The sequence below is a fragment of the Telopea speciosissima genome, chromosome 7, assembly GCF_018873765.1.
Source record: "Telopea speciosissima isolate NSW1024214 ecotype Mountain lineage chromosome 7, Tspe_v1, whole genome shotgun sequence".
Lineage (NCBI taxonomy): Eukaryota > Viridiplantae > Streptophyta > Magnoliopsida > Proteales > Proteaceae > Telopea > Telopea speciosissima.
This window is the reverse complement of record NC_057922.1, coordinates 21,146,197-21,171,006: the sequence shown is the minus strand read 5'-3', so window position 1 is coordinate 21,171,006 and position 24,810 is coordinate 21,146,197. Positions and strand designations below refer to the sequence as shown.

At 37.0% G+C, this 24,810-nt stretch overlaps 1 protein-coding gene across 3 annotated transcripts; it reads left to right on the top strand.

Annotated features, from left to right (window-relative positions):
* The first annotated feature begins 10,436 nt into the window (after window positions 1-10,436).
* LOC122669248 (26S proteasome regulatory subunit S10B homolog B) lies at window positions 10,437-24,347 on the top strand. Of its 3 annotated transcripts, XM_043865969.1 has the most exons (12): window positions 10,437-10,477; window positions 10,516-10,574; window positions 13,525-13,640; window positions 14,904-15,023; window positions 18,309-18,445; window positions 19,210-19,371; window positions 19,523-19,609; window positions 19,727-19,813; window positions 19,946-20,083; window positions 21,532-21,723; window positions 21,826-21,924; window positions 24,193-24,347. In XM_043865969.1, the coding sequence occupies exons 3-12, from the start codon at window positions 13,547-13,549 to the stop codon at window positions 24,265-24,267; spliced, it is 1,191 nt and encodes a 396-aa protein (XP_043721904.1). In that variant the 5' UTR covers window positions 10,437-10,477; window positions 10,516-10,574; window positions 13,525-13,546; the 3' UTR covers window positions 24,268-24,347. The 3 variants fall into 3 exon arrangements, with proteins under 3 accessions (XP_043721904.1, XP_043721905.1, XP_043721906.1); XM_043865970.1 differs by lacking the exon at window positions 10,437-10,477 and having other exon boundaries at window positions 10,529-10,574; window positions 13,521-13,640; XM_043865971.1 differs by lacking the exons at window positions 10,437-10,477; window positions 10,516-10,574; window positions 13,525-13,640; window positions 14,904-15,023 and adding an exon at window positions 17,424-17,505.
* Window positions 24,348-24,810: the final 463 nt, after the last annotated feature.

Genomic DNA, 24,810 nt, shown 5'->3' with positions numbered 1-24,810 from the left:
CTACAGAGACTTAAATTTATTGATCCATCAAAGTTTAGAAAAGTGGATTCTACTTGAATCAAGGAAACAAACTATCTATTTGGTCATTATTTCACAAAACTAATGTAAGGGAAATCTTGTACAATGAACTATTATTTAAACATTAGTGAGAATGTTTGCATCACTTGCGTCTAAACCTTATTAAGTGTTGCTGATGTTTTTCAACAACTGCTTTATCTGCAACTTCACGCTTTAAGGCCCTCTTTACCCGTCGCCTAGTTGAATCCCTTACAACCTCTTTATTCTTTGGATCAAAGGATAGAGGCCGGAACGTGTCCTTGTACAACCATTGTCCAATGCCCTCTAGGGTCAGCCATATGGAATCCACTGTGGGACCCACATGAGAAGTGGACTCCTTGTGACTAGCCCTGGAGGGCATTGGACGGTACTTGTATAAGCACATGATCCGTGCTCCAAAGGATAGACAGAATAGTAATTACAGGGACTTAAATTCATCGATCCATGAAAGTTTAGGAAAGTGGATTCTACTTGAATCAAGGAAACAAACTATCTATCTGGTCATTATTTCACAAAACTAAACTAAGATAAATCCTATCCAATGAAGTCGGTCAATGGAGTTGTGGGAGTTGCCGCCGATCGTGGATTGGAGTTGCAGGAATGAGAGGGATTTGAAGATCAAGCAGAAGGGTTTCACGAGTGGGGTGGAGTTGGTTGCAAAGGGTGTGGGACAAGAGTCCTACTCTATGTGTTTCAGATTTGGAAAAGATTATGAGTGATAGTGGAATTTCTTCACCTCCACTAAAAATTGTTTACACATAATTACTTTCTCAAACGATTTCTCATTCTATTATCTTATATGTCTAATAGTTATAAACAATATTCATTTTTTTATAAAAACCTTTTTATTAATGATTTTTTTTTAAATATATCATAAACAAAATGAATAAATGATATAAAAAAGACCCTAAGTTATGGACTAAGGATATAACATGATGTTCTTGTTTTTAAAATTTTTATTTTTTTTGGTAGAAGCAAATCTATTGAAAGGAACGGATTACACTCCTAGTCTCTGAAATATAATCAATAGAGACACAGGGATCAGAGTTGAGCCAAACTATTATATCCGTTAGGATAGGGCCCTCCTAGCAAGGGAATTTGCAACAATGTTGGCATCCCTTAAAATAAAACGAAAAGAAACATCGTCAAGATAGGAGACCAAGTGTTTAATATCAGTGATTATTGCTCGAATAATCAGCGGCACTTCCTTCGAGGCTTCACATAAGCAGTTGATAACTTCCTGGTTGTCGCTTTCCACTACAATGGAATAGGTGCCTTCAGATATTGCTTCAAGCAGTCCTTCTCTTATAGCCATGGCCTCCCCTATAATGATATTCGTGAACTCGAGCGGGTTAGACACCGCAAAGTGAGTGGCACCCAAATGGTTGCGAATAACAAATCCCACACCACTACGTCTCTTCCTGGAGTCCAATGAGGCATCACAGTTGAGTTTAAATGAGCCCGGCCTCGGAGGAGTCCAAATCGAAGAAGTAGGAGAGACAACAGGATCTTTCTGGGGATGTTTAGGAATTGTAGTTGCAGAAAAATACTCAACATGAGAGCAATGTGCTACCGCTATAACTTCCATAGGCAAACTTCTCTTCTCTGCGAATAATAACTCATTTCGAGTACACCATAAATGCCAACATACAAAAGAACATAAGGATATAGCGTCTCTTCCCCTTGCCTTGCCCAAGGATAGAAATGACGACCATCCTACAATTCATTGGGAGAGATGCAAATTGGCAGGAGTGCGTTGAGGGAGGTTGCAGCTGAACCACACAACACGAGCGAATGAACAATGGAGAAGAATATGTAAGATTTCCATAAGGTGGGCTGGCATAGTCCCACTTTTGCTTTTAATAAAATCGGTTTAATTGTGTTGATGAGAGCTGCCTTAATGGTATGAGTCCAGTTACTATGTGTGGACCTAAAGTGTTGTTTCCTTAATGGGAAGGAAACCCTAGTTTCTATGCAAGGTTGGTCCCTGCCCTCACCACTATAAATAGTTGTCACTGACCCATTAAGTGACCACTAATGAGAAAACCTAAAATTGTGTGGAAGAGGGCAGACCAGACCAACACAGTTCGTGTGCGATAGGGATCGTCAAGAGTTCGGCTTCCACAACCATGGATCCAGGTACACCAAGAATACCTCTGGATTTATGTTGTATGCTCATTGATCTCCATGAATGTTCTGCATGAATTTATTCTTTCAATGGTATCAGAGCTTGATCGTGGTTGATCAATAGCGCTGTAATTTTAATTGATTTAGTATTATGAATGAATCGATCGAGCCGATGAATTAAAAAAAAAAAAATTGCATCGGCCATGGCCGCAGCTTTGCCCGCTCCTGTCATTGTTTTAGCAATCGGCTGTGTTTCTTTTGTTTTTGGATCCAGCCGAAAGAAGAAGAAGAAAAAAAAAAAAGAGGAGGTAGAGTAGGTTTGCCTTGCCGGAATACCCTACCTGCAGAGGGGGTTTTTTGTAGAGGCAGTTTTTTTTTTGGGTGGCTGTTGGTGGTTTTACCGGACACTGTTGTTGGGGTTTTGGTCGCTGGTGAAAGGAGTCCCTTCGTTGGGAATTTTAATGCCGTTCACCCAAGGTTTGGCCGCTGCAACACGCGGTAAATTGAAATTTTTGTTATTAAAAACCCTATTTTTCCTTCGCAAAATCTCCGTCGCCATTGGTTTTTTTCAGGCATTAATGCCTAGGTTATGGTCGTCGGGGTGGAGGGCTTGTTCGTCGATGACATCTTGGCAGCCGACTCCCTGGTTTAGCCGCTGTTAATGGCGGTGGTGAGTGCTTTTTTTTAAAAAAAAACCCTAAAGGTTTTTTACGTTCTCTGGTTGCGATTTTGGGGAAGAAGATAGAGAATATTCCCTATCTGATTCCCCACCCCATTTAAACTATTTAAAAAAAATAAAATTCAAAAGTCAAAGGTCAAAAAGCAAAAAGAGGAAAATAAAAAGGAAGGTAATGGGTTTTGCTATCGTGCGTCGGAAGGGTTCGCTAACGTGCACCTGGGTCGGGTCGACCCGGTAACCCGAATGGGTGACCCAGATTTTGACCCGTTGACCCTACCCGGTTGGGTGTTGACCAGTCAAAGGGTTGATCGTTGACCAGGATTGGTTCGGCCTGCTTTTGGCCTGGTTCATGGTTTACCCGATTCATTTCCATTTATCCGACTTGATTTCAATTCATTTGGTTCGGTTCTAGTTCATTACAACTGAATCATAAAAAATAAAAAAATAAAAAAGGAAAAACAAGTGGAACAGAAACAGAAAAAACAGGTAAAATAGAAACAGAAAACAGGTGAAACAGAAACAGAAAAAAATAAATTTGGAAACAGAAACAAAAAAAAAAAACAAAAAACAAAAAACAAAATCTGGTTTACCCTTTTGTTTTTGTTTATATTCTGTGCTATTCTGAAATGTCACAATAGAGAACATATAACTTCTAAAACTTAGAAATTTTTTATATGTTTTCAATTTTCATACAATGTGATTTTGTGAAGCCATTATGATAGAAAATTATTTACTTGTTGGATCTAGTAATGGCATGATGGAACACATTATATAGATATTAATTGTTTCATACTCTTATGTTCCATAATACAGTACGAATCATTAATGATATACATTGTAATAATAGGACATATGTGATGTATATCTCTTGACTCATTGTTATTGTCACCATGAGGCAATGCTTGTACATTGTGGTATTCCAATAGAAACACGTTTATGTGTTTGATTTGTAGCGCGTTATGTTTCAAATTGGCACGATAGAGAACTAGTATGTATGGTAACACTTGGAATTTTGTTTATATTGTATTTGTTACATGCTTAAAGAGAACTTCCAGTATAAATAAAATGAGCCCATTCAGTTTTTTTTTTTAGGCTTATTATTTGAAAGTCCATTAAATTGAAAATGTGTAACATGGATACAAGTTTGTATTATCAAGGGTTTATTGCTATTTTTGCCATGTTCAGAACATTGTCATATTGACTGGTTGAACCGGTGGGATGATGGAATTATGTATTCCGAGTCAGTTATATGGTTCAACCAGTGAGACAATGTAATTATGAATTTTGTTCAATTTTTGGCTAAGTTTGTCTGTTTTGGTACAATTCAGACTATGGATTATTTGTAGAAAATGATTTGGTTCATTCTATTTACAGAAGTAATTTTTTGTTGAGATAATTCATGGAAACGTTTTAGAGAAATATTTTTGGTTTAGAATACCATTATGCACTTCTATTTCAGGGAACAATTCCATTTTGAAAACAGTTTTGGTAAAAGTGATTTTCTAAATTATTTTAAGATTTTTTTTTTTAAAAGCCATATTTGGACCGTTCTGATCTTGAATTTAAAGAATACCTTGAACCGGTGGGAGTATAAAATTTAAGTCAAGGGTAATTTAATGTTCCATACAGTATCAGGAACGTGTTAAAGTATACTCTCAATTTGAGAGACATTAGATTAAACTCCCATATAAGGGTCTGTTTGGTTGCATTCTGTATCCCTTAACTTTTTAAGGTGTTGTGTGGATACATAAAGTAAAACTTTGGTGCATATTAGTTGTTTTAATTGGTTAATCATTTATGCATTGTTTTCCTTCATGCTATGTCACATACATGTACATTTTTTTGCAACATTACATTTTTTGACTATTCTATGTGTGGATTCAGTGCCATTAAGGTTGTAACATCTAAGTAAATCACAAGGCGATAAGTAAAATCACATGTGTATTATAATACATAAGAAATTCATGACATTTTGTATTATCATGAGGTATTATAATCAGTGATGTACGCTTTTGGTTATTTGTGACATTTAGGAAAATACAATCTTTAATGTCTAGTATTTACAAGTTTGCCATTCAGGGCATATTGTTGTCACATGTTCTATCGTTTCATATCCCATAAAGTTATCTTATAAATATATGAAGGCATTAAAGTTTTATTTTTGTTGAAACTTGCGTACAAGATAGACATGATGATGCTCACATATAATTGATGTTTTGGATCATTAAAGTAATAAGCTTGGGCTTATAAAGTTACGGATTAAATACTTCCATCATGATTTTAATGAAACCTACTTAAAAAGTCTTTTAAATGGATTGACCATAAACTATTTATGGGAGTAAATAAAAAATCATACGATTTAAGTTTGATCTATTGAAATAATTTATGAATTTCATATATGATCTTATGATCATTATGTTTAGCTTCATTTCAAGAAATCGCTTCTGTTGATTGGTTCTATATATCATTTCTGATCTTGAAAATTACTTATCAGTAAACATTTGTGAATTATTTTCTGTACTGACACTCATTATTTTGGAACCTCTACGATGTCATAATTATGAATCTATTGACTTGTTAAACCTACTATTGTGCATTCGTTTTTTTTATTTTTTATCATTGTATTCCGTTTGGTTGGGTCAACTCAATAATCTGGCCTGTCGATTTATTTTTGGGCTAGTAGACTCGTTGTCAGTATGGTCTTTTGATTTTGACTGATTTTGATCTTTTGGTTTAAGACAGAGATTCAAACAAGGTTGATTAATTCAAAAGTGAACAAGTTTTAGACCTTATATGAAGCCTTCTTATGGTGTCACCATGGGAAGATAGAATTCTATCCTACTATGAGTGATGGATGCATCACACATTGATTTATATGCATTACATTGGCTTTTCATGAATTTTTTAGCCAATTTAATGTATTTTGACTTACTCATCGGTGTTATACAGTCTGTGACATTCGATTTTCGTCACATGGAATTGTATGTAGCCTATTCATGATGTTGGCATCCTGTGATCATTTTGAATGTCATGAAAATGTTAATTAAGTGACATTTCTGTAAATATATTGACTATGTGTATTTTATGATAAAAATAATATTAATGAAAATTATTGAAATAAAATGGGCATTCAGTTGCAATCCAAATCTATGGGATTCATGATTTAAATGATTACGCTTCCGCTCAATGGGCTAGTTACTTAGATTGTGAGATCATCATTGACTATTCGGATGGATTGCAGTCAAGAAAATCATATGGCGAATGATGTGCTCTTGCCACCACAAGTGAGTCATCATTTGGTCAGTTTCGCTTGATGGTGTGAGGGTGATATTTTGGGCTTCGCTACTTTGGAGGTTCTTGTATTGCTACCACAGGTGACGGAATCCCTAGAGTGGTGTTGTTGCAAGCGTCTTGCCTTACATGTGATAGATTTCACTGCGTGTTGGGCGATCTTGCCACCACAAGTGTAACCCCAATGATGCCGGATATTTTTCTAGTTTATGTTTTTCTACAGTTACTGAAAATAAAATTGGGATAAATCTGATTAATATGCCCTAATTAATCAGTTTCACTCATATTATTGGGATATTGATATGCCTTCAGTTATTGCATATTGTATGTTTTGGTAAAATTTTGTATGATCATGTTTACCAGTTTTAACTTCTCAATTATCTTTCATCAAAATCTTGAATGGTTCCAATTTAGGGAATATAACGAATTCTTTAATGTTTTCTATGGCTATAGTGATAATGGATTTTACCATTTTAAAGTTGACAAACCTCCTCAGCCTTTGGCTAACAGTTCCATTGAAGATAAATGTCTTTATGAATAGTGAGAGGAGTCAAATCAATTATGTCTGATAGTCATGATATACATTATGGACATGACCATCAAGAAAAGTATTACTTTGACTGAGAGTGCTAAGGAACAGAGACTCATTAATACCTATAAACAGAAGATTCATTGTTTATGATGAGCTTTAAAGAACACTTACATGGGTTTTGTGTTGCTTACACCCAGTTCTTATAATAGTGTGAGTGTGTTATGTGAATAGATATTATAAATCATGTCATACAAGTCGAGTTAAATAGAAATAAGATATTTTATAGGTTTTCTTGTATGGTATATTATTAAGTTATTCTTGTCTTAGCTTGACAACATTTATCTGAGGATCAGTGTGAGTTAGATAATCTTTTTTTGTATTTTATAATGATGATATTCTTTGTTGTAAGTAATAATGTTACCCTTCTACTTGAGAGAGAACAGTAATAACCATTTTGATAAGAAAATCTTAGTGAAGCCTCTTATGTTTAAGCATTAAGATTCATCGTAATAGAATTATGTGTATGTTTTGTTTGTCTCAAAAGACTTCTTATGAAAGAAAACAAATTTACCAACACTCAGTGAACTCAGATGAATAATACTCTTTGTGCATCTAATGTTGGTAGTTTAATGTAAACTCAAGAATACATATGGATTGATATTGCTTATTTTATTATCTTGGAGTAGCACATTAGGTAACTGCAAAGATGACCTAAAAGACCATATGTGGATATCTGTTTGGGATGACAGATGGTGCTATATGTTAAGAGGGTGTTTTACGGACACCGACTGTTTTTCTCTATGCAAGCAGGGTTTTGTGACTTATATGATGTCACTGTTTAGACCTTATGGCTGAGGAATCATGTAACTCAGGGAATTTGATACTTATGCTTCCTTGTTAGAGAGAGAAAGTATGTGAGTTACAAAACTCAGTAGGGTACATTATTACATATAGTATGATTGTTGATCTTCTCACTAAGGACTTGACTCCAAAAGTTTTTTTTTTGGAATGTGTCAGTAATATGGAACTTGTTAGTTCTTTTGATGCATTTTATTAGTGAGAGTTTTGCTTGTGTATACAGTTGCAACTGATTTCAGATTCTTGTCCTTTGTGATATTTTATTCTCGAGAATATACATGCATCTTTGTTATGGACATTTGTTTATGTGTATACACTTGATTAATTGCCTCATAGAAAATTAATTGAGATCATATGTGGTGTATTTACCTCATTCGGTATACGAGGTTTCAGTCAATACATGCACATCCAGTTGTTAAGTAAATGCATGCAGATTCTATTGTGCATACTTGATTATTTGGCTCCTTCAGTTATTTGAGGCTATGCGGTGTATTTGTCTCCTATGGTTTTTTGAGAACTCTAGTAAATACACGCACATTTTGTTCACTGGAAGAGCCTCATTCTGTTTTGAGGACGTGTACTAGTATGTTGAGACATTTGGACCCAGTCTCAACGAACTTCATTATGTGAAGTGTTTGTGTTTGGGCGATGCTTATGGTAAATGAGACCTTCAGCTTTTGTCTCATGTGGCTCATTCGATTTCCAAGCCTGGAGCAATTTGAAAATTGGCATGTTGATCATTGTATCATATATTTTTCATACCACACTCTCATATTGTACAGCCCAAGTCGGTGAGGCCATAAGCACTTTGATGTGTTAGGTCCCATGTTTCTTTAGATGTGACGATCTGCACTGTTGGGTATTTGTAGTTTCATTCGGACCAAGGCATCAGATTTAAGGGGTACTCCAGTCAACACTATTTTTTTTGTGGCCACAATCAGTTTATCTAAATCGGAGAGTCATTTTAAAATATTTTCAAAATCAAAACTTGTGACATAGGCAGCCCAAGTGGGAGATTGTAAGATTTTCATAAGGTGGGATGGCATAGTCCCACTTTTGCTTTTAATAAAACCAGTTTAATTGTGTTGATGAGAGCTGCCTTAATGGTATGAGTCCAGTTACTATGTGTGGACCTAAAGTGTTGTTTCCTTAATGGGAAGGAAACCCTAGTTTCTATGCAGGGTTGGTCCCTGCCCTCACCACTATAAATAGTTGTCACTGACCCATTAAGTGACCACTAATGAGAAAACCTAAAGTTGAGTGGAAGAGGGCATACCAGACCAACACAGTCCTTGTGCGATAGGGCTCGTCAAGAGTTCGGCTTCCACAACCAGGGATCCATGTACACCAAGAACACCTCTGGATTTATTTTGTATGCTCATTGATCTCCATGAATGTTCCGCATGAATTTATTCTTTCAGAATATGCTCATTTGTCTCCTCCCCTTCACCACATTTCAGACATTGCTTATTAACTGGAATCTTCCTGTGGTGCAATGCTGAAGCGGAAGCAATGCCATCACCGTATGCCTTCCATAGAAAGTGCTTTATCTTTGGTAGTGTGGTGCTGTTTCAAATTGATTTCCATACTATGGTAGGAACTTCCCTCCATCGAGGCAAACTGGTAGATGATGATTGGTTGTGTTCTTTCTCCACCCATTGATTACATAAAATGTGATAAACGCTTTTGACAGAGAAAATACTTGTTCTCGATGCTCCCCATAGTTGATGATCATCTGAAGAAAAAAAAGCCCAAGTTGATTTGTAGGATTGCATCCTTATTTGCCGGATGGAAGTGCAAATCAAGTAGGTCACATTTCCAACTTTTGTTTTCTTCATCAATGAGATCAGCAACCGTGACAAGTTGGCAATTGTTAATAGGGCGTGTTGAAGCTTAAAGTCGGGTAGGGATGGGACCATCTATCGGACCATACGTTCGCCCTCTCTCCATTACCAATGTGCCATAGAAGACCTGCCTCGAGAACTTTGCGTCCTTACATAATGCTCATCCAAGCCCAGGATGGGTTAGAACCCATGTTGGTTGTGTTCTCTCTACTATTAAAACGTTAATAGTAGAGAGCTTTTTAACCACATTCTTGATATATAATAGAAAAAGGAAAATTTCTCATGCCTATTTTCCAAGATGGTTGATCCGTGCCGATATCATATTGGTTTCCGAGTTTACCTATACCGGTTCCAATACTATGCATTAAAACCATGGATGCAAGAATCAAGACGGTAATTACCAAAAAAAAAAATCAAAACGGTAGGGAGAGTTGATTACACGGAAGCATTTTATAACTTGCTTCTTCTTCTCCGCCTCCCTCCTTGGGGCTACCCGCTTGAGAGGAAACTCCCTGGTGAACATGGGGGGCCCAGTAGCTCACAGTTCGTGGTGTTGCGGGGTCATACACAAGCCCCCTGGGGGATTTAGTTAGGGATGTAAACATATCGGATTCGGCTCAGATAGTGCTATATTCGCATCCACATCCGATTAGCTTTCGAATGGAATCGGATAGTGCTAAACGGATACGGATCAGATATTTTATCCGTTTACATGTAAATATAGCTTTTCGAATAGCTATAGTCTATCCGCATCTGTTTAGCTTTCGGACAGATTTAAATAGTGCTAAACGGATACAGACACAGATATGAAAACGAATTTCAGCTATTCATTTATATCCATAGATTTAGTCGTTCAGATACTTCTTGTTCTTTAAAAAAAAAAAAGAAAGAAAAAGAAAGAAAAAGAAAAAAAAAGCTTGCCCCGTCTACCCCCCCAAAAAAAAAAAAAAAAAAATTTATAACTTGCCTCCACAAACACGGAAGCATTTTATAGCTTTTTACAAGGGAAAAGGAAAACAAAGAAAAAGAAAAGAAAACGCAAGTAGCAGTGGCGGAATCCATCACTCAATCACAGTGCCTCAAGCCCTAACTTCTTTCATCCGGTATCGTCCCTTGTACCAACTACCAACGATTAGTTTCAACGGGGCTACCTCATCGTCTGACGAGTTTCCTAGATTCTCGACTGGTAATCGTCCTTTCTCTCTCTCTCGCTCTTGTTTTCAGTATACAAGGAAATCTATATTCAAGAACTGGGTTTTTAATACCAAAGTCAAAGCTGAAAAGGGTTATATTGAGTTTGACAGGAGCCATGAGTTTATAGATTTGATGTGAAAAACATGATTACCCATGGGAAACAATCTTAGGTTCTCTTGTTCTGAAAATTCACGGATGCAAAGCGCATAAGCAAAGATTTCCTTCAATCCCATTATCTCTTTTTAGAGGAAAACATGAGAGAGCATCTACGAGAGCTATCTAGACCGGAGTCACGGAGATGGAAGACTTAAGTAGAGAACTAAGAACTTGATCTAGACAGCTTTGGTGGAACCTTTTGTACAAAGATTTTTCGTATTCCCCAAGTAAACAGAGAATACATGACTTAGTCATGTCAGAATTCCTATAATTTGTTTCATTTCTTCAATAGCTCAACCCTTCTCTTCCGATCTATTGCAAACTGTTAAGTAAAAAAAAGAGAGTGTAATTTGATGTTTTGATTATTATTATTATTATTATTTTTTTTTGTAATTTTCTTTATTGGCTTCGTCATTTAAATTTTTGTTTTTAATTTATATGTAGTCTACAACTAGTGCATTTTATTCTCATTGTGGATATTCTAGTGGTATAGCACGTCCACCCAATCTCGATTTCTTTTTTGTTCTTCTCAGGTTGGTCAACTGATGAGGATATGAACCTAAGAGTTTGAACACTTTCTTTGTGGAAACCACCAACTAGAACAAAACTTTTCACTCTCATACTACTTTTACAAAACAAATAATGGATTTTCGTCTCTAAATTCCATTCATTTGAAGAAACTACGGGCTTTGATGATTAAGTTTTGTTCACTAGGTTCCTCGTTGCTTGCGGTTGGGACCATCTCAGCCTTTTCCTTGTTGAACTCAGCTTCCTCAAACAATCCAAACCAGGACAATGATAACAGCAAAAAAGGACATCCATAACATCGTCGGGAATAGCAGACAGTTGAATCAGATCTTTGGAAGGTGTTGAGTGATCCAAATTGAATGAGAATGTGATCAGCTCTAGATATCGCTAATCCTCCTTTCTTAAAATGAAGGCCTATCATCCTACCATTCTCTATATTGAGTAGTTAGGGTTCATTTCTAATGCTATTGGCCTCCATATGTGGGTTAATGACGGTCTTTTCTCTTACTTCTTGGGTTGCTTTGGTGGGCTTTGTGACATGATGGAGATGCATTGTTGTAGGAGTAGGACAGCCTAGTGTATCAAAATCTAGGGCTGAACTACAATAGAATGGTATTGGGAAAAAGGTAGGATGAATTAGGATTTCAAGGAATAGATAAGAAAGAGTGAAAGTGTAAGGGAAAGCTCCTTTTTCATGGCTGTGAGCAGTACCTGTGAACGGTACCTGTGAACAGTAATCGAGCGTAACAGTTGAGAAGAAAAAGAGATAGAAAAAGTGTATAAGATATAGAAGAAGAGATCTGAGAACAGAAGAGGATAGTAGTAGAAATCAGAAAAGAAGAAAGACCCATTTACCAGAAGCTGTAAGTGCTGTAAACTTGACAAACCAGTGGCATGCGATGATAGAAGAGAGGAAAAATTGGAGAAGGAGAGAAGTAACCAATGGGAAGAAGAAATAGAGAGAAACCAGGAGCAAAAGTAAGGGGAGGGAGGAGAGAGAGAACTCTTCACACACTTTTTCGAAAAAAGAAAATGTTTTATTCAAACTGAACAGTTGATGGGGGGTTACATCTCTTTTATGAAACCAGAAAATAAGGATTCTACTTGACTTAAAACTCTTAAACCTGTCTGAAACTAATTATTTAAATAAACAACCTAACAAGAATAAACTATTAAATAAACTACTAGACTAGAACTACTTCAACCCCATGACTAAGAGGGCTCACCACGCTAGAATACTAAATTAAAAGACTAACCAAATTCCTGTACCCCCTATGGACCTAAAATTTGGGTCTTATAATTGGGCCCATTACAAATAAAATACTTGTAACAAAATCCATAACCAAGAAGTATAAAAATAAGAACAATTTTAGGACCGGGCTTGCATCTGCACATTCTTCTATGGTTTTCCCTCTTTGACACCAACCCTCAGCTCAGAGGATTTGGGCTACATTGGTGTTTCAAAGGGATTATGGATCAACTGGTCTAATTTTGTGACTTGGGGGTTTGTGGAAGCAATAGCAATTTTCTCATCAGGAGTTTAGACTTTGTTTCGTTTACTCACCGGATGACCCTCATATGTGTGCTGCTAGTGCAGATTCTGTTCTGGCTTTGCTTTCTTTTTTTAAGAGAATTTCAATAATAGCAGGGAGTGGCTAAGCTAGCAAGGGATTTAAGATCAAGGAGAGGTAATCTGGTAATGGAAGTAGAATATCAGACACAACTTGATATAGAATTGGTGAGAAGAAAATTAGGGCATATCTATTTTAGCAAGTGGAACTTTTTCTGTTATAGAAGTTAATACTAATAAATATTACTATTAGTAATAATAGATACTGAATGAATTTTGAGATTTTTGTTAAGACATTTTCATCTCACAAATTGAACCAAAGGAATTAGTGGCTTTAGCTAAAATATTAACAATTTCAGTTAGTAATGGATATTTTGTATGGTTTAATGTATTAATTTAAGTCCTGGGATTTTAGATGGCAGAAGTAAGAATGACATAAATACAGAAGTTATATATGCATACCACCATTTGTTCTGTTTGAATCCATGTAGCCGACCCCATTAAGTTGGGATAAGGCTGAGTTTGTTGTTGTTGTTGTTGTATATGCATACCACCATTTCTTTTTTCCTTTTCTGAAAATGAATTTAGAGTCTGACCTTATTGTTGCATAGCCTCCCTACATTGGTCTTGCAGTTTATTTTAATGTGTTATTTATTATTTTTTTTTTTGTGTGAATTTGTCCAGATAGTCGCATTCTTTAACTTCAAAAGATGGAAGCAGAAGACGCTCGTCGCAAGGCTGCAATTGCTGAACACCTTAAAAAGCTTTTACAGCACAAGGAGCTTGATTCCAGAGTTAGAGGACGTCTGTGCAAGCTTGAAACAGAAAGACTTCATCTTTTTTTCCTCCCTATTTTTTCCATGCCGTATTGATTTTGACTTTCCATATGCTATTCATGTCTTTCAGCACTGTTTGAGAATTGGGTTTCATAATGTGTACGCAGTAGAATTCCTTATCATTTTGTTTAATGGTGTAACCGTTTTATTTTTGACATTGGAGTAAATGATCTTTAATTTAACTTGACTAGTCGAATCGAAGATAGAGTCAGTAATTGTACCCTCCTTTTCTGGTGTCAAGTAATGATCTCAACTATGACTATATCCAGTGGTTCATATTAATGTAGTCGAGTTTTGCGGCCACCCAAGCCCCCTCCCCCACCCCCCCTGCAATATTTTTGTTTTTGTTTTTGTTTATTAGCTTGTTTCAATATTGATGTTTGGAGACTCAGAGTACCATGGGCACTTAAGTTTTGTTTTTCTCATATGTTTTTTTTTTAATTAAATTTGTTATATTTTATTTCGTTAGGTTAAGTATGTTTTGATATGTTTCTCAGTTTCTCTGTTGAACTACAGGGATTTTAAGTTGAATAAAAGGGAAAATTTAAGCATCCTGAAGTAATTTTAATGTTGTAAAGGAAAAGGATTTTCTGCATGAGGTGTGATGATAGGAGGAAAACCACCTCTAGCTTTAGAATAATAGGGGCATATAAAGGGGAAACAAAATGCTCAGTTATCTTGAAATTGCAATGTATTTATATTCAGTCTTGCAAGATTGGATTGGAAAAATGATAATTGGGGAAAACTGATAGAATTTGAGATAGCCAACTGAGTTCTTATGGGCTATGAGCAACATTTGTTTGCATTAATGTTCTTTCATAGTGAAGATTGTTTTCGTTAAGATCACCAAAGGAAGGGGGAAAAAAAAACGCTAGCATTAACCTATTTTTTCCCTTATATGACTTACATGAACATTGTCTGAATGTTGCCTTAATCTACCTACAATAATAATTGTCAAGGTGTCACTTTGGCAACAAGACACTCCTTGATGCTAGAGGCATTTGGCACCTAGACCTAGAAAATAAATACTATAAATTGTTTCATGAATGCTGTGCTGTCAATATTCGTATTCTTTTTCTCCTTCTCCTGCTGTAATTTCCCAATAAATGTTTTATGATGCTATAAACATTTAAATGGATTAAATGGTAGATGTGTACTTTATGCACCATCTCTTTGCTTTCTTATATACATTCTCAGAAATGTAAGATGTATTGAAACTGAAAATATGCAGTGAGGGAGAATCTACGAAATGCAAAGAAGGAGTTTGCTAAAACTGAAGATGATCTGAAGTCTCTTCAAAGTGTCGGACAGATAATAGGGGAAGTTCTGAGGCCTCTTGACAATGAGCGCTGTAAGTACTTATTGTTGTTAGTACCTGGAGGGAATTGAGTAATTTTGAAACTCAAATCTGCATTTTGTTTTCCGCTTTCTTTTAAGTTCTTAATTTTCTTTGAGCAAGTTTTTCTGAAGCCTATGTCAGGCTCATTTGAAAATTTAGAATTATTGCAGATTCAGTGGTGCAGGTGTCAATTTTACCTGTTAGTCCGTTTCACTTTCTTTTTCTTTAGTTTTTTAAAGAACCAACTGGTAAAAAAAGAATACTTAGAAACGGCAATTAATATCTCTTGTGCAGTTCTATGTCATGGGTTTTTGCATCTCCTCTGTTACTTGAGATGCTGCTGCCAATGTTTTCTAAAATGCGTATGCAACTCTGGCGGTTACCTGGTGAACTGCCAAGGGCAGACTCCCTGTTAGTTCATAATAGTTTGATCTGGATGGAAAATATATGGAACAGGGGTAAGGTTGCATAAATTATGACCCTCCCCAGACCCCGCAGTGGCGGGAGCCTCATGCACTGGTACGCCCTATGGACGGAAAAAATGTGGAACAGGACACACATAATAACAAACTGATGTAAGCACAAATAACTCTCGGTGCTTGAGCTAGAAGATTCATCTCTAGGCAGAACTTGAAGATTGATCATTGATATCATGGTAGTGTAGAGCCAGGCCATTAGAAATCTAACACACAATAGGATCACAGACACTGACGTAGGCTTTAATACCAGTTCCAGCAACAGAAAATAGAAAGATATCCAAACAGTGGTCCAATGTTAAGGTCTAATGGGACTTAAAACACTCAGGCTGATAACACAACCCAAGGATGGAACCCAATCACAGGAACCACAAACATTGCAGGTTTCTGGTCTATCAGCAGGACAGGGAATACGAAATTAACCAGAAAACAAAGTGGTTCCAACATTAGTAACTAGACACCTCTGATGGGGAAAACTCCCAGTTGAGGGTAGCACACCTGGTGGGATGAACACTTCAAAATCTCAGCCAAAATTACTGGCTAGATCATGAGATAAACAAGAAACTCAAAGTTTGGAAGTAACTTTGAGATTTAGTAACTATATACCACAGGGAAAACCACCATTGGATGACCTCAAAATTAGAACCGAAGGTGGTTTATGACCAGGAGATTAAGGTACAAAAACCTGGAAGTACTCTACTGGTTGGATGTTAGGGGAACCCCCATGGAAATTACTGCATAAAATACCATGACAGGAAGAGGTGCCACAGGGTATAATATGCATTCATGGTTAATGTAACAGCAAGCAAACATCATCTCAGAAGCTTTGATGCAGCTCAATATCACCTAGTTGCAGAGAATACATAAATAGAAAGATAAACTGATGGAAGAAGAAAAGGGGGGGGGGGGATATGACCAAGGCCTCCCCACCTATGGCCTTGGTCAGTCTTTCACTGACCTTGGTCTCTCATCATGGCTGAATCGCACAACAACAAAGCAAAAGTTTTTTGTCTTTTTCCAAAACTTAAATCGTAGCCTTCTTCAGCCCCTTCTCTTTATTAAATAATAAATCAACAATACAAGGATAGAAACTGCTAAAATATAAACTATTATGAAGGGAAAATAAAACACTAACTTCCTATGCAAGTCTCAACTTAATAAAGCTCTTAATGGGCCAAGAACTGGTCCATTAAATGGGCCAAACATAAAATATAAGCAGGCTTTTAAAAACTGGACTTGATGGGCCTTTTAATGCTGGTCTTCATGGCTAAAACTGGGCTGAAGGCTGGGGTTATGTGGCTAAGAACTGGTTGTATCGATGGGGTTTAAGGGCTGGCTGCTGAACAATGCTGCTGGTCCTTCTTCTCTTCCGGACTTCCACCTCCTTCGATCTACATTACATGGCATTTTTGTAACACTTTTTAACTCTTGATCTTAGAACTTGAGGCTTGAGCATGAAAGAAAATTGAAGGGAAAACGAAAGATAAGGATAAAAATAGAGCCCCTTATCACACAGCACACACGCATATACAGAGCTCAAATTCTGTGCACAGGTATCAAGTTTTAGCATAGTCAAGTTGGCCACAAGGCAAAATAAAGCTTTGAAAATCCACCAAAACTTAAAACCTTGGAAGGATGGTTGGATACAAATGGATGGCTGAAATTACTAAAAAGGCCTACACATAAGGGGATAGTATATGATTCAATTTGGCTCTGATATTTGACAGGTGGCTAGTCCCAATTCCCAACTGTACCCTATCATCCAATGGTAAAGTCCACAGCCGGTTTCCATGTGGCACAACCAGGTAGACTGTCATGCAAAGACTTTCCGATTAGACCGTGCGAAGGACCTTTTGCCTATATATTGATGTGTGATTTTGTCATGCAGTGATGCTGTTCTTACCACATGGAAAATTTCCATGGTTTTTGAGTGAGTCCACGTGATAGAGTACCCCATGCCCCTACCTGTGTCAGTGGTGAAATTTCAGTCGAAAACAAGCATGGGAGGTGGTATAGAAGTGAGTTTGAACTTTAATGAATTACAAGAACGCCATTTCATTGTAATGGAATGTAATGGCATTTTTGTGTTTCTATCACTTTGACCCCTCACTTCAGAACCTCTATTTGTTTTTCAAAGGAAATTTGATTGGTGTGGTGTGTGGCCTCCTCTCACACATGGACCCCCCATAGTTGCTGTGGCATGTTGTTGTGGATGCAGAAAGATCTCAAACAGTTGCAAAATGACCACTTGGCAGTATTGACAGAAAGAATTTCTTTAACTATTTGGAAGAATAACAGAAGCCTTGTTCAATAGATAAAAACAAAGCTTCCACTTGCCTCTCCTTCCATCTAGGTAGTGATGAAAACATCAATTTTATATAATCCTTGCCCTTAGAGTTCCAGTTTCTCTTATTTGTTTAAGGTGCATAGCTTGGAAGTCATGGTTGTTACTTAATATAATGTGCAAATCACATGGACTGTTATTGTAGCCATAAACCAGTAGTATTCAAAACCATTTCTTTGGCAAAACAATTCTAAGGCTCGTTGTATGTAAATGTATGTATCAGCATCAAGATCTATCAGAAAGGGCATCATAGTTGGTACAAAATATATGTTTGCTACATATTGGTGTTTCTCCAAGTGACCAAATTGCATGGCTAGAGCCCTTGGTGACTACGTTATCGTGGCTTTGCTTAGATTGGTGTTTTGTATAACACTCTTAAGCTCCCTGCACACCTAGGCTGAGCCCTTATAATGTTCGCTGAAATTTTGAGGAGCTGGTTACATTTTAACACATTGATTGTGTTCCTTTCTTGTCCAGTGATAGTTAAAGCAAGTAGTGGTCCAAGATATGTTGTCGGGTGTCGCAGTAAAGTAGATAAGGAGAAGCTGACTGCTGGGACCAGAGTAGTTCTTGATATGACAACACTCACAATCATGCGGGCCCTTCCTCGTGAAGTAAGTGATGATATGACATTTGAACATCATTAGAAATTGAGAAGTGATGGTTGATGCTGAGGGTGTTAACTTGTCAATTAATCTGTTCTATGTAGTGATGGCAATGAGGGTGGGTTTGGGGTGGCTTTTACCTATGCAAGCCTTACCCTATTAATTATCAGTGAACCTGTGTCCACAGGTTCTGGTGTGGGGATGAGGTACTGGTATGTCTCAAAGAGTTTGTGGAGATCAGCTACAGGTATGTCTTAGAGAGTTAGAGCCACCTGACCACCAACATGTAGAATACATGATATATGTCCAAAAATGGGTATGGGCATGGGGACTTGTCCAAAATGTACAAAGAGTTACTGTGTCATATAAAAGTAGTTTATGTGTTAAAAAAAGGGGGAAGGGTTGGTTAATCTTCTTCTTCACAGACATGGCCATGTGTCAGACATCTAGGTATTTGTTGAACACAAATATCACAAATATCATGCCAGTACCCTTGGTGTGTTGCATGGACATAGGTATTCCATGAGTAGATGAAGTGTCTAGGTTATTAGGGTTTTACTCCATCCACTGATTTTACAGTATGGATTTTGGCTCACCAGGCTAACTCTATTCTGACTGGTGTCATATCAAATCCTAGCCATTATGGATGGGGCAAAGCAGATATTGCATTTGACCTGCTCTGATGTATCCTTGGTTTTAACTGTTGTTTAAAGGGATGAGGGGAAAATGGTTTCTGGGGCTCTCTGATTCGCTGATGCTAATGTTTGTTGCAGGTTGATCCAGTTGTTTATAACATGCTTCATGAAGATCCTGGTAATATTAGTTACTCTGCTGTGGGTGGATTGTCTGATCAGATCCGGGAACTCAGGGAGTCTATTGAGCTCCCTCTTATGAATCCTGAACTCTTCCTTAGAGTAGGGATCAAACCCCCCAAGGTAATTTCGGCATTGATGATAATTTTTATAGCATCTCTCTCCCTGTTGAATTTTCTGTGGCATCATCTGTTGCAAATTTTTCATTTCCCTTTTTTTAATTTGTAGCTATAAAGATTCAATTGTTATTCCTTGTGAAATTCACTGGTTTCAGGGTGTTCTTCTCTATGGACCTCCTGGAACAGGCAAGACACTGTTAGCCAGAGCCATTGCCAGTAATATAGATGCCAATTTCCTTAAGGTGGGGTTATTTATTTATTTATTAGAGAGCTCATCTAAATATTGAATGAACAACTTGATCTGCTCATAAATATTGAAAATTTGAAATTATTGAACAATCCGATCTGTCTGCTCATAGGTTGTGTCAAGTGCTATAATTGATAAATACATAGGCGAGAGTGCAAGATTGATAAGGGAGATGTTTGGCTATGCACGTGATCACCAAGTAAGAGTTCAAGTCCTGTGGTTTGTTGTCAATCTATGTTATGGAAATTATTTGGACCTCCTTTCATATGGTGTTTACTACGAATTGTCCTACATGTTCACCCCCTTTTGTTTTTTGTTTATTTTTGTATAGCCTTGCATCATCTTTATGGATGAAATTGATGCCATTGGTGGCCGTCGATTTAGTGAAGGTACAAGTGCAGATCGTGAGATACAAAGGACACTGATGGAGCTTCTCAATCAGCTTGATGGGTTTGATCAGCTTGGGAAGGTATACTTAGTGTCTCGTTACCATGTTGACATGGGACTTTAGTATTAGAGACAGTTGCAGTATGTTTGCAGTTCCACTGATCAGCAGCCACCCTGTAACAACCCGTCACTGAGGAAAAAATGAGGATTGTCCAAATTTCCAGAACCTGATTGAGAGTAAATAACACCTCCACAACCAGACACCATTCTGTTATAGGTTCGTGGTGCCACTTGACAACCTAGATCCTAATTAGGAATCAAAGATTAGATCGGTTGCCTCATAGGCCCAGATCTGAAATATTTTCTTGATAAACGAGGGTTGAAAAGGCTTGCTGGTTGATTTCAGCAGCCTGCGATGGGGACAGAAAGAATAAAGAAGAGGAGAAGAGAAGAGCTCACAGTTTACACACTTTCACAAGTAAAACTCTATTCTATTGTGTAAACTAAAATTTTTATGGTGGGAGGCGTTACATCCTTAGATAAAAAACTCAAAAGTAGTGTTTGAGTAACTTCAAACAAATTCTGATAGAACTTCCTGATAGGTTTGAGATGAATCTTCTGATGTAGGATAAAAAACCCTTGTAGCTGTTTGAGTTCCCGGAGGTTAGTTGGTGGTTTCATTTCAAGTATGGCTTTAGTTTTGGCTGGGTCAACTGTGATGATAGAAGGACTCGGTGAACGTCTTTCAATGCTTTATTTCTTAGCTTAGTTCTCCCTGCTTTATTAGATCCAACCACTAAGCAACTTAATGGAATTAAACACTAATTGATTAGACTTACATTAATGAGACTCAAAACAGAACTCTATCTAGCTAATAAGTATCCTAATCTAACTCAAACACTTAAGACGCTATTACACTAATCTCATATACCCCCTATGAACCTAAAAATTGGGCCTTATAATTGACCCCATTACCAATAAAAACACTTTTAAGACAAAATCCCATAACCAAGTATTAGCAAAATAAGACAAATTTTGGACCGGGCTTGTATTAGTTTAACAATTGGATGCACATATTATTTAGACATTAGAGCCGTCTTAATACATATCAAGCAAAACCATCTTCCGTATTCACCAATCAATGCAGAATTGCATGTAGGTCTTCAAAATCTCCTTGTAGACATTCGCCTTGTACGATTACTCGAGTTTCCTTTTGTCTTCGGTAAACTCTCTTTATACTATTGCTTGAGTTGCCTTTTGTTTTTAGTAAACTGCCTCTAATTTATCGTGTGTCACTCTTTTTATCTACCTTTCAAACAACAAATGTGTTCTACGGCTGTGTGGTGCTCTGATAATAATTAGAAATTAGAATGCCTTTTATAGGACTGTATCATTAGGTGAATAATTATGTGCACGTTTTGCTGAAAGTTTCTTACAGATATTTTATGAACTTGTTTCTATTACTTCTTTATATATATTTAAGAGTACCAAAGCAATTGCAAAATTTCACCATCGCATAAATGGTGACAGGTTAAAATGATTATGGCAACAAACAGACCTGATGTCCTGGATCCTGCACTTCTCCGCCCAGGACGTCTAGACAGGAAAATTGAGATTCCATTACCTAATGAACAATCAAGAATGGAAATTTTAAAAATCCATGCTGCTGGAATTGCGAAACATGGTGAGATCGACTATGAGGCTGTAGTAAAGCTTGCAGAGGTAAGTCATGCTCTTCCAACTTCTGTGAAGTCCATGGGCATGATTCTGCATACATCACATTTTCTTTCTTTTAAAGTTAATGCCTCTGCATCAACTGTGCAGGGTTTCAATGGGGCAGATCTTCGGAATGTCTGCACCGAAGCAGGGATGTCTGCAATTCGTGCTGAACGCGATTACGTTATCCATGAAGATTTTATGAAGGTATGTTCTCTCTTTAAAAGTTACTTGCACTTTGATGGGACTTAGAGCAGTAGAGCACATTCTTGGAAAATTGGACACTTGGCTATGTGACACCTTGCTACTTTCCCAATGGTTTTATTTTTCATTACCTGATAGACATCTTAACATAGATGAGCAGACCTAACCAAGTAACCATCCAGGTTCTGTAGTACTTCTGGGCTTCTTTACTTGGTTCTATCCATAAAGTACTAGTATCGGGCAATGTATTAGAAAGCTGGTTTTAAGAGATGCCTCGGAAGCGAATTGGAGAGATGTTAAGAGACTAGATACGCTAAAGATATGCATGGATATGTTATGATACTTGCAAAACAGGTGTTTTTAATTATTGTGCACCATAAATAAGAAGTAAACAATGATATCCAATCAATGTCAGGTTATTTCTGTCTTAACGGTAGCCATGTGATTCAAATCTTTATTGGCAAGTGCAATATCAAACCCACTAATAAGTAATAAGAAACAAAGAAGAAAGAAGATTTGGAAAAGAAAATTCTATTAAGGTTCTAGCTTTAAGTAACCCCTAAAGGTCCAAACTAAGCAAGCAATATGTGGGTATGAATATAATTCTAAGTATAACTAATATACACATTAACCATAGTACTACACTACTAGCAAAATATTTAACAAACCTGAAGTAGTATGTAACTATTGTATTTAGTAACAAACATAATTATTACACATTATAGATCACAAATCATTCAAGATAATCCAAATCTAGGTTAGTTTTCCAGTTTAGATGTGATACTGGGAAAAAACAAGCAAGAAAAAGCAAGAGTCGAGCAAAAAAAGAAAAAGTGATTCAACCCAGAGCTTTGATGTTTGATATCTATTTTGATGAGTTTTAATGCAAATATTTTTTGCTTTTTTAAATAATTTCTCCTAGGTTGTTTTGGAGTGTAGATGTGAATGTGACCCACTTAGGTTTCCCCTCCCCCCACCCCCCACAAAAAAAAAAAAAAAAAAAAAAACCAGAGTTAGAAGAAGGCTTCTTTCAAAAACTAGGATTTTTGAGTTTTGGTTGTGTCAAGTGTATCGGTCCGCATGATTACTGTATCAGTCGGTATCAATACAACACCGGCCCCATTTCGGTACTATATTTGGCCATATGAGTTTTATACATGATTTTTTTTATGTATTAACTGTATATCATATCGGCAAGGCAAATCTTGATATGTACTGATACAGCCGATACATATCAATACTTGACACCATGATTGTGAAGTTTTTTTGGTTGGTATGGTGTGCTTGCGCCACGGCTTATCAAGGAAGCTCTTTGTTGTTTAACATCTAAGATAGGGAGGTCGATCCATTTGATTGTGTGCGGATATGCAAGGTTTCATACTTCTATTTATTGGGATAGTTCTAAAAGGATGAAGACTCTGTCTTTGGAATGACCATACGTGAAAGACTTCTACTTGGTTATATATATATTTCTAAGCTTAAGCTAGCTGACCACCATGCACTATGACCACTAGGGGTGTACACTCCTTTTCGTTTGGATAGTTCTAAAAGGGTGACGATAATTTGTTTTTGGAAATGGTGAATTATTAAAGCATACATTGAAGACTTCCATGTAGTTGGCCATATTGCATGCCTTCCTGTTTACCTTATGCTAGTTCAAATTGCAGTATTACCATCGGGGATTTCTTATTTCCTCCCTCCCTCCCTCCCTCCCTGCCTGTCTTCTAATTAGTTAAAATATGCATAGTTCGAGGTACTCTGGGTCTGGGATGGTTCTGGAAAGATGAATGTCTCTTTGAAAATTTGAAAATGCTAAAGCACGCATAGCAAAACCTCTAATCAGTTGGCCACATTTTTCCTACCTTATTCATGCAATGTGACAGTTGGGTATGACTCTTAATTTGTTGCTTCCATGAATCTCTGCCCTGCTCCTTTCCAGCCACTTGCCCCCTAATTGGCCCAAAATGCTTGGTTCTTCCTTTATTTCTGATTTTCCTTTTAAAGGTTTGGCCCATTCAGCTCTAAGCTCCAATGGTCTCTACTTGTGCTGCTTTAATGACTTTGTGCTTTGTCTGAATTTAACCGTCTCTCTGCCACCGTCCCTTGTATTAAATTACTTCTTTTATTCTCCCTACGAGTTGCTTCAGATTTTTTCCAAACAACCCCTCCCCCCCCCCCCCAAAAAAAAAAGAAGAAGTTTAATTGCATGTATTTATTATCCTTGAATGCATTTTCTGATTGTTTACTGATTAACCTCTTTGCCATTGTCAGGCTGTGAGGAAGCTGAATGAAGCAAAGAAGCTCGAATCAAGTTCTCACTACAATGCAGACTTTGGGAAGGATTAAGTGGAACCTGCATGCTTTCAGTTGGTAAAAGCCAGGGATGCTGGGGGCATTGTACTCTCTTCTACCGCCTTCAAAAACCCCTCAACTCTTCTTTTGGGCTTTAGTGTCATCACTTGATTTATTTCTTGCCATCAATAGATTCAATTGTTTGTGTGATGTTTTTGAAAATACTTGTAAGAATGTCAAGAGGTAGAAAAGAAGGATAAGTGGATATTCATTCCATCAGAAATTTCTTTACCTTCTCCATAATTAGAAACGTTGCCTATTCCACCATGCCCATGATTGCTGCTTAGTGACATGGATGGGTTGCAAATTTGGTGGACATTTCCACAATACTCCACATCATATTCTGTCTATGGAGAAACTTGCAAACCAATTTGAAATCTCATTATGTAATGCTTAAAATGAGTTTGAAAAATCTAATGAGTGGAAAAACTTAATGAGAACTATTGAAAAATCGAATGATAAAATATATTCATGGAGACCATATAGCTGAGGTAGGTTATCAGAATTTGTTATAAGATGGTGGAAGATATTATTGAG

Excerpts from the sequence above, each read along its gene's own strand:
- LOC122669248 (XM_043865969.1), top strand. The coding sequence starts at position 13,547 with ATGGAAGCAGAAGACGCTCGTCGCAAGGCTGCAATTGCTGAACACCTT. Across the intron at positions 21,724-21,825 it reads CTGTAGTAAAGCTTGCAGAG|GGTTTCAATGGGGCAGATCT; the intron begins GTAAGTCATGCT and ends TCAACTGTGCAG. Across the intron at positions 21,925-24,192 it reads TCCATGAAGATTTTATGAAG|GCTGTGAGGAAGCTGAATGA; the intron begins GTATGTTCTCTC and ends TGCCATTGTCAG.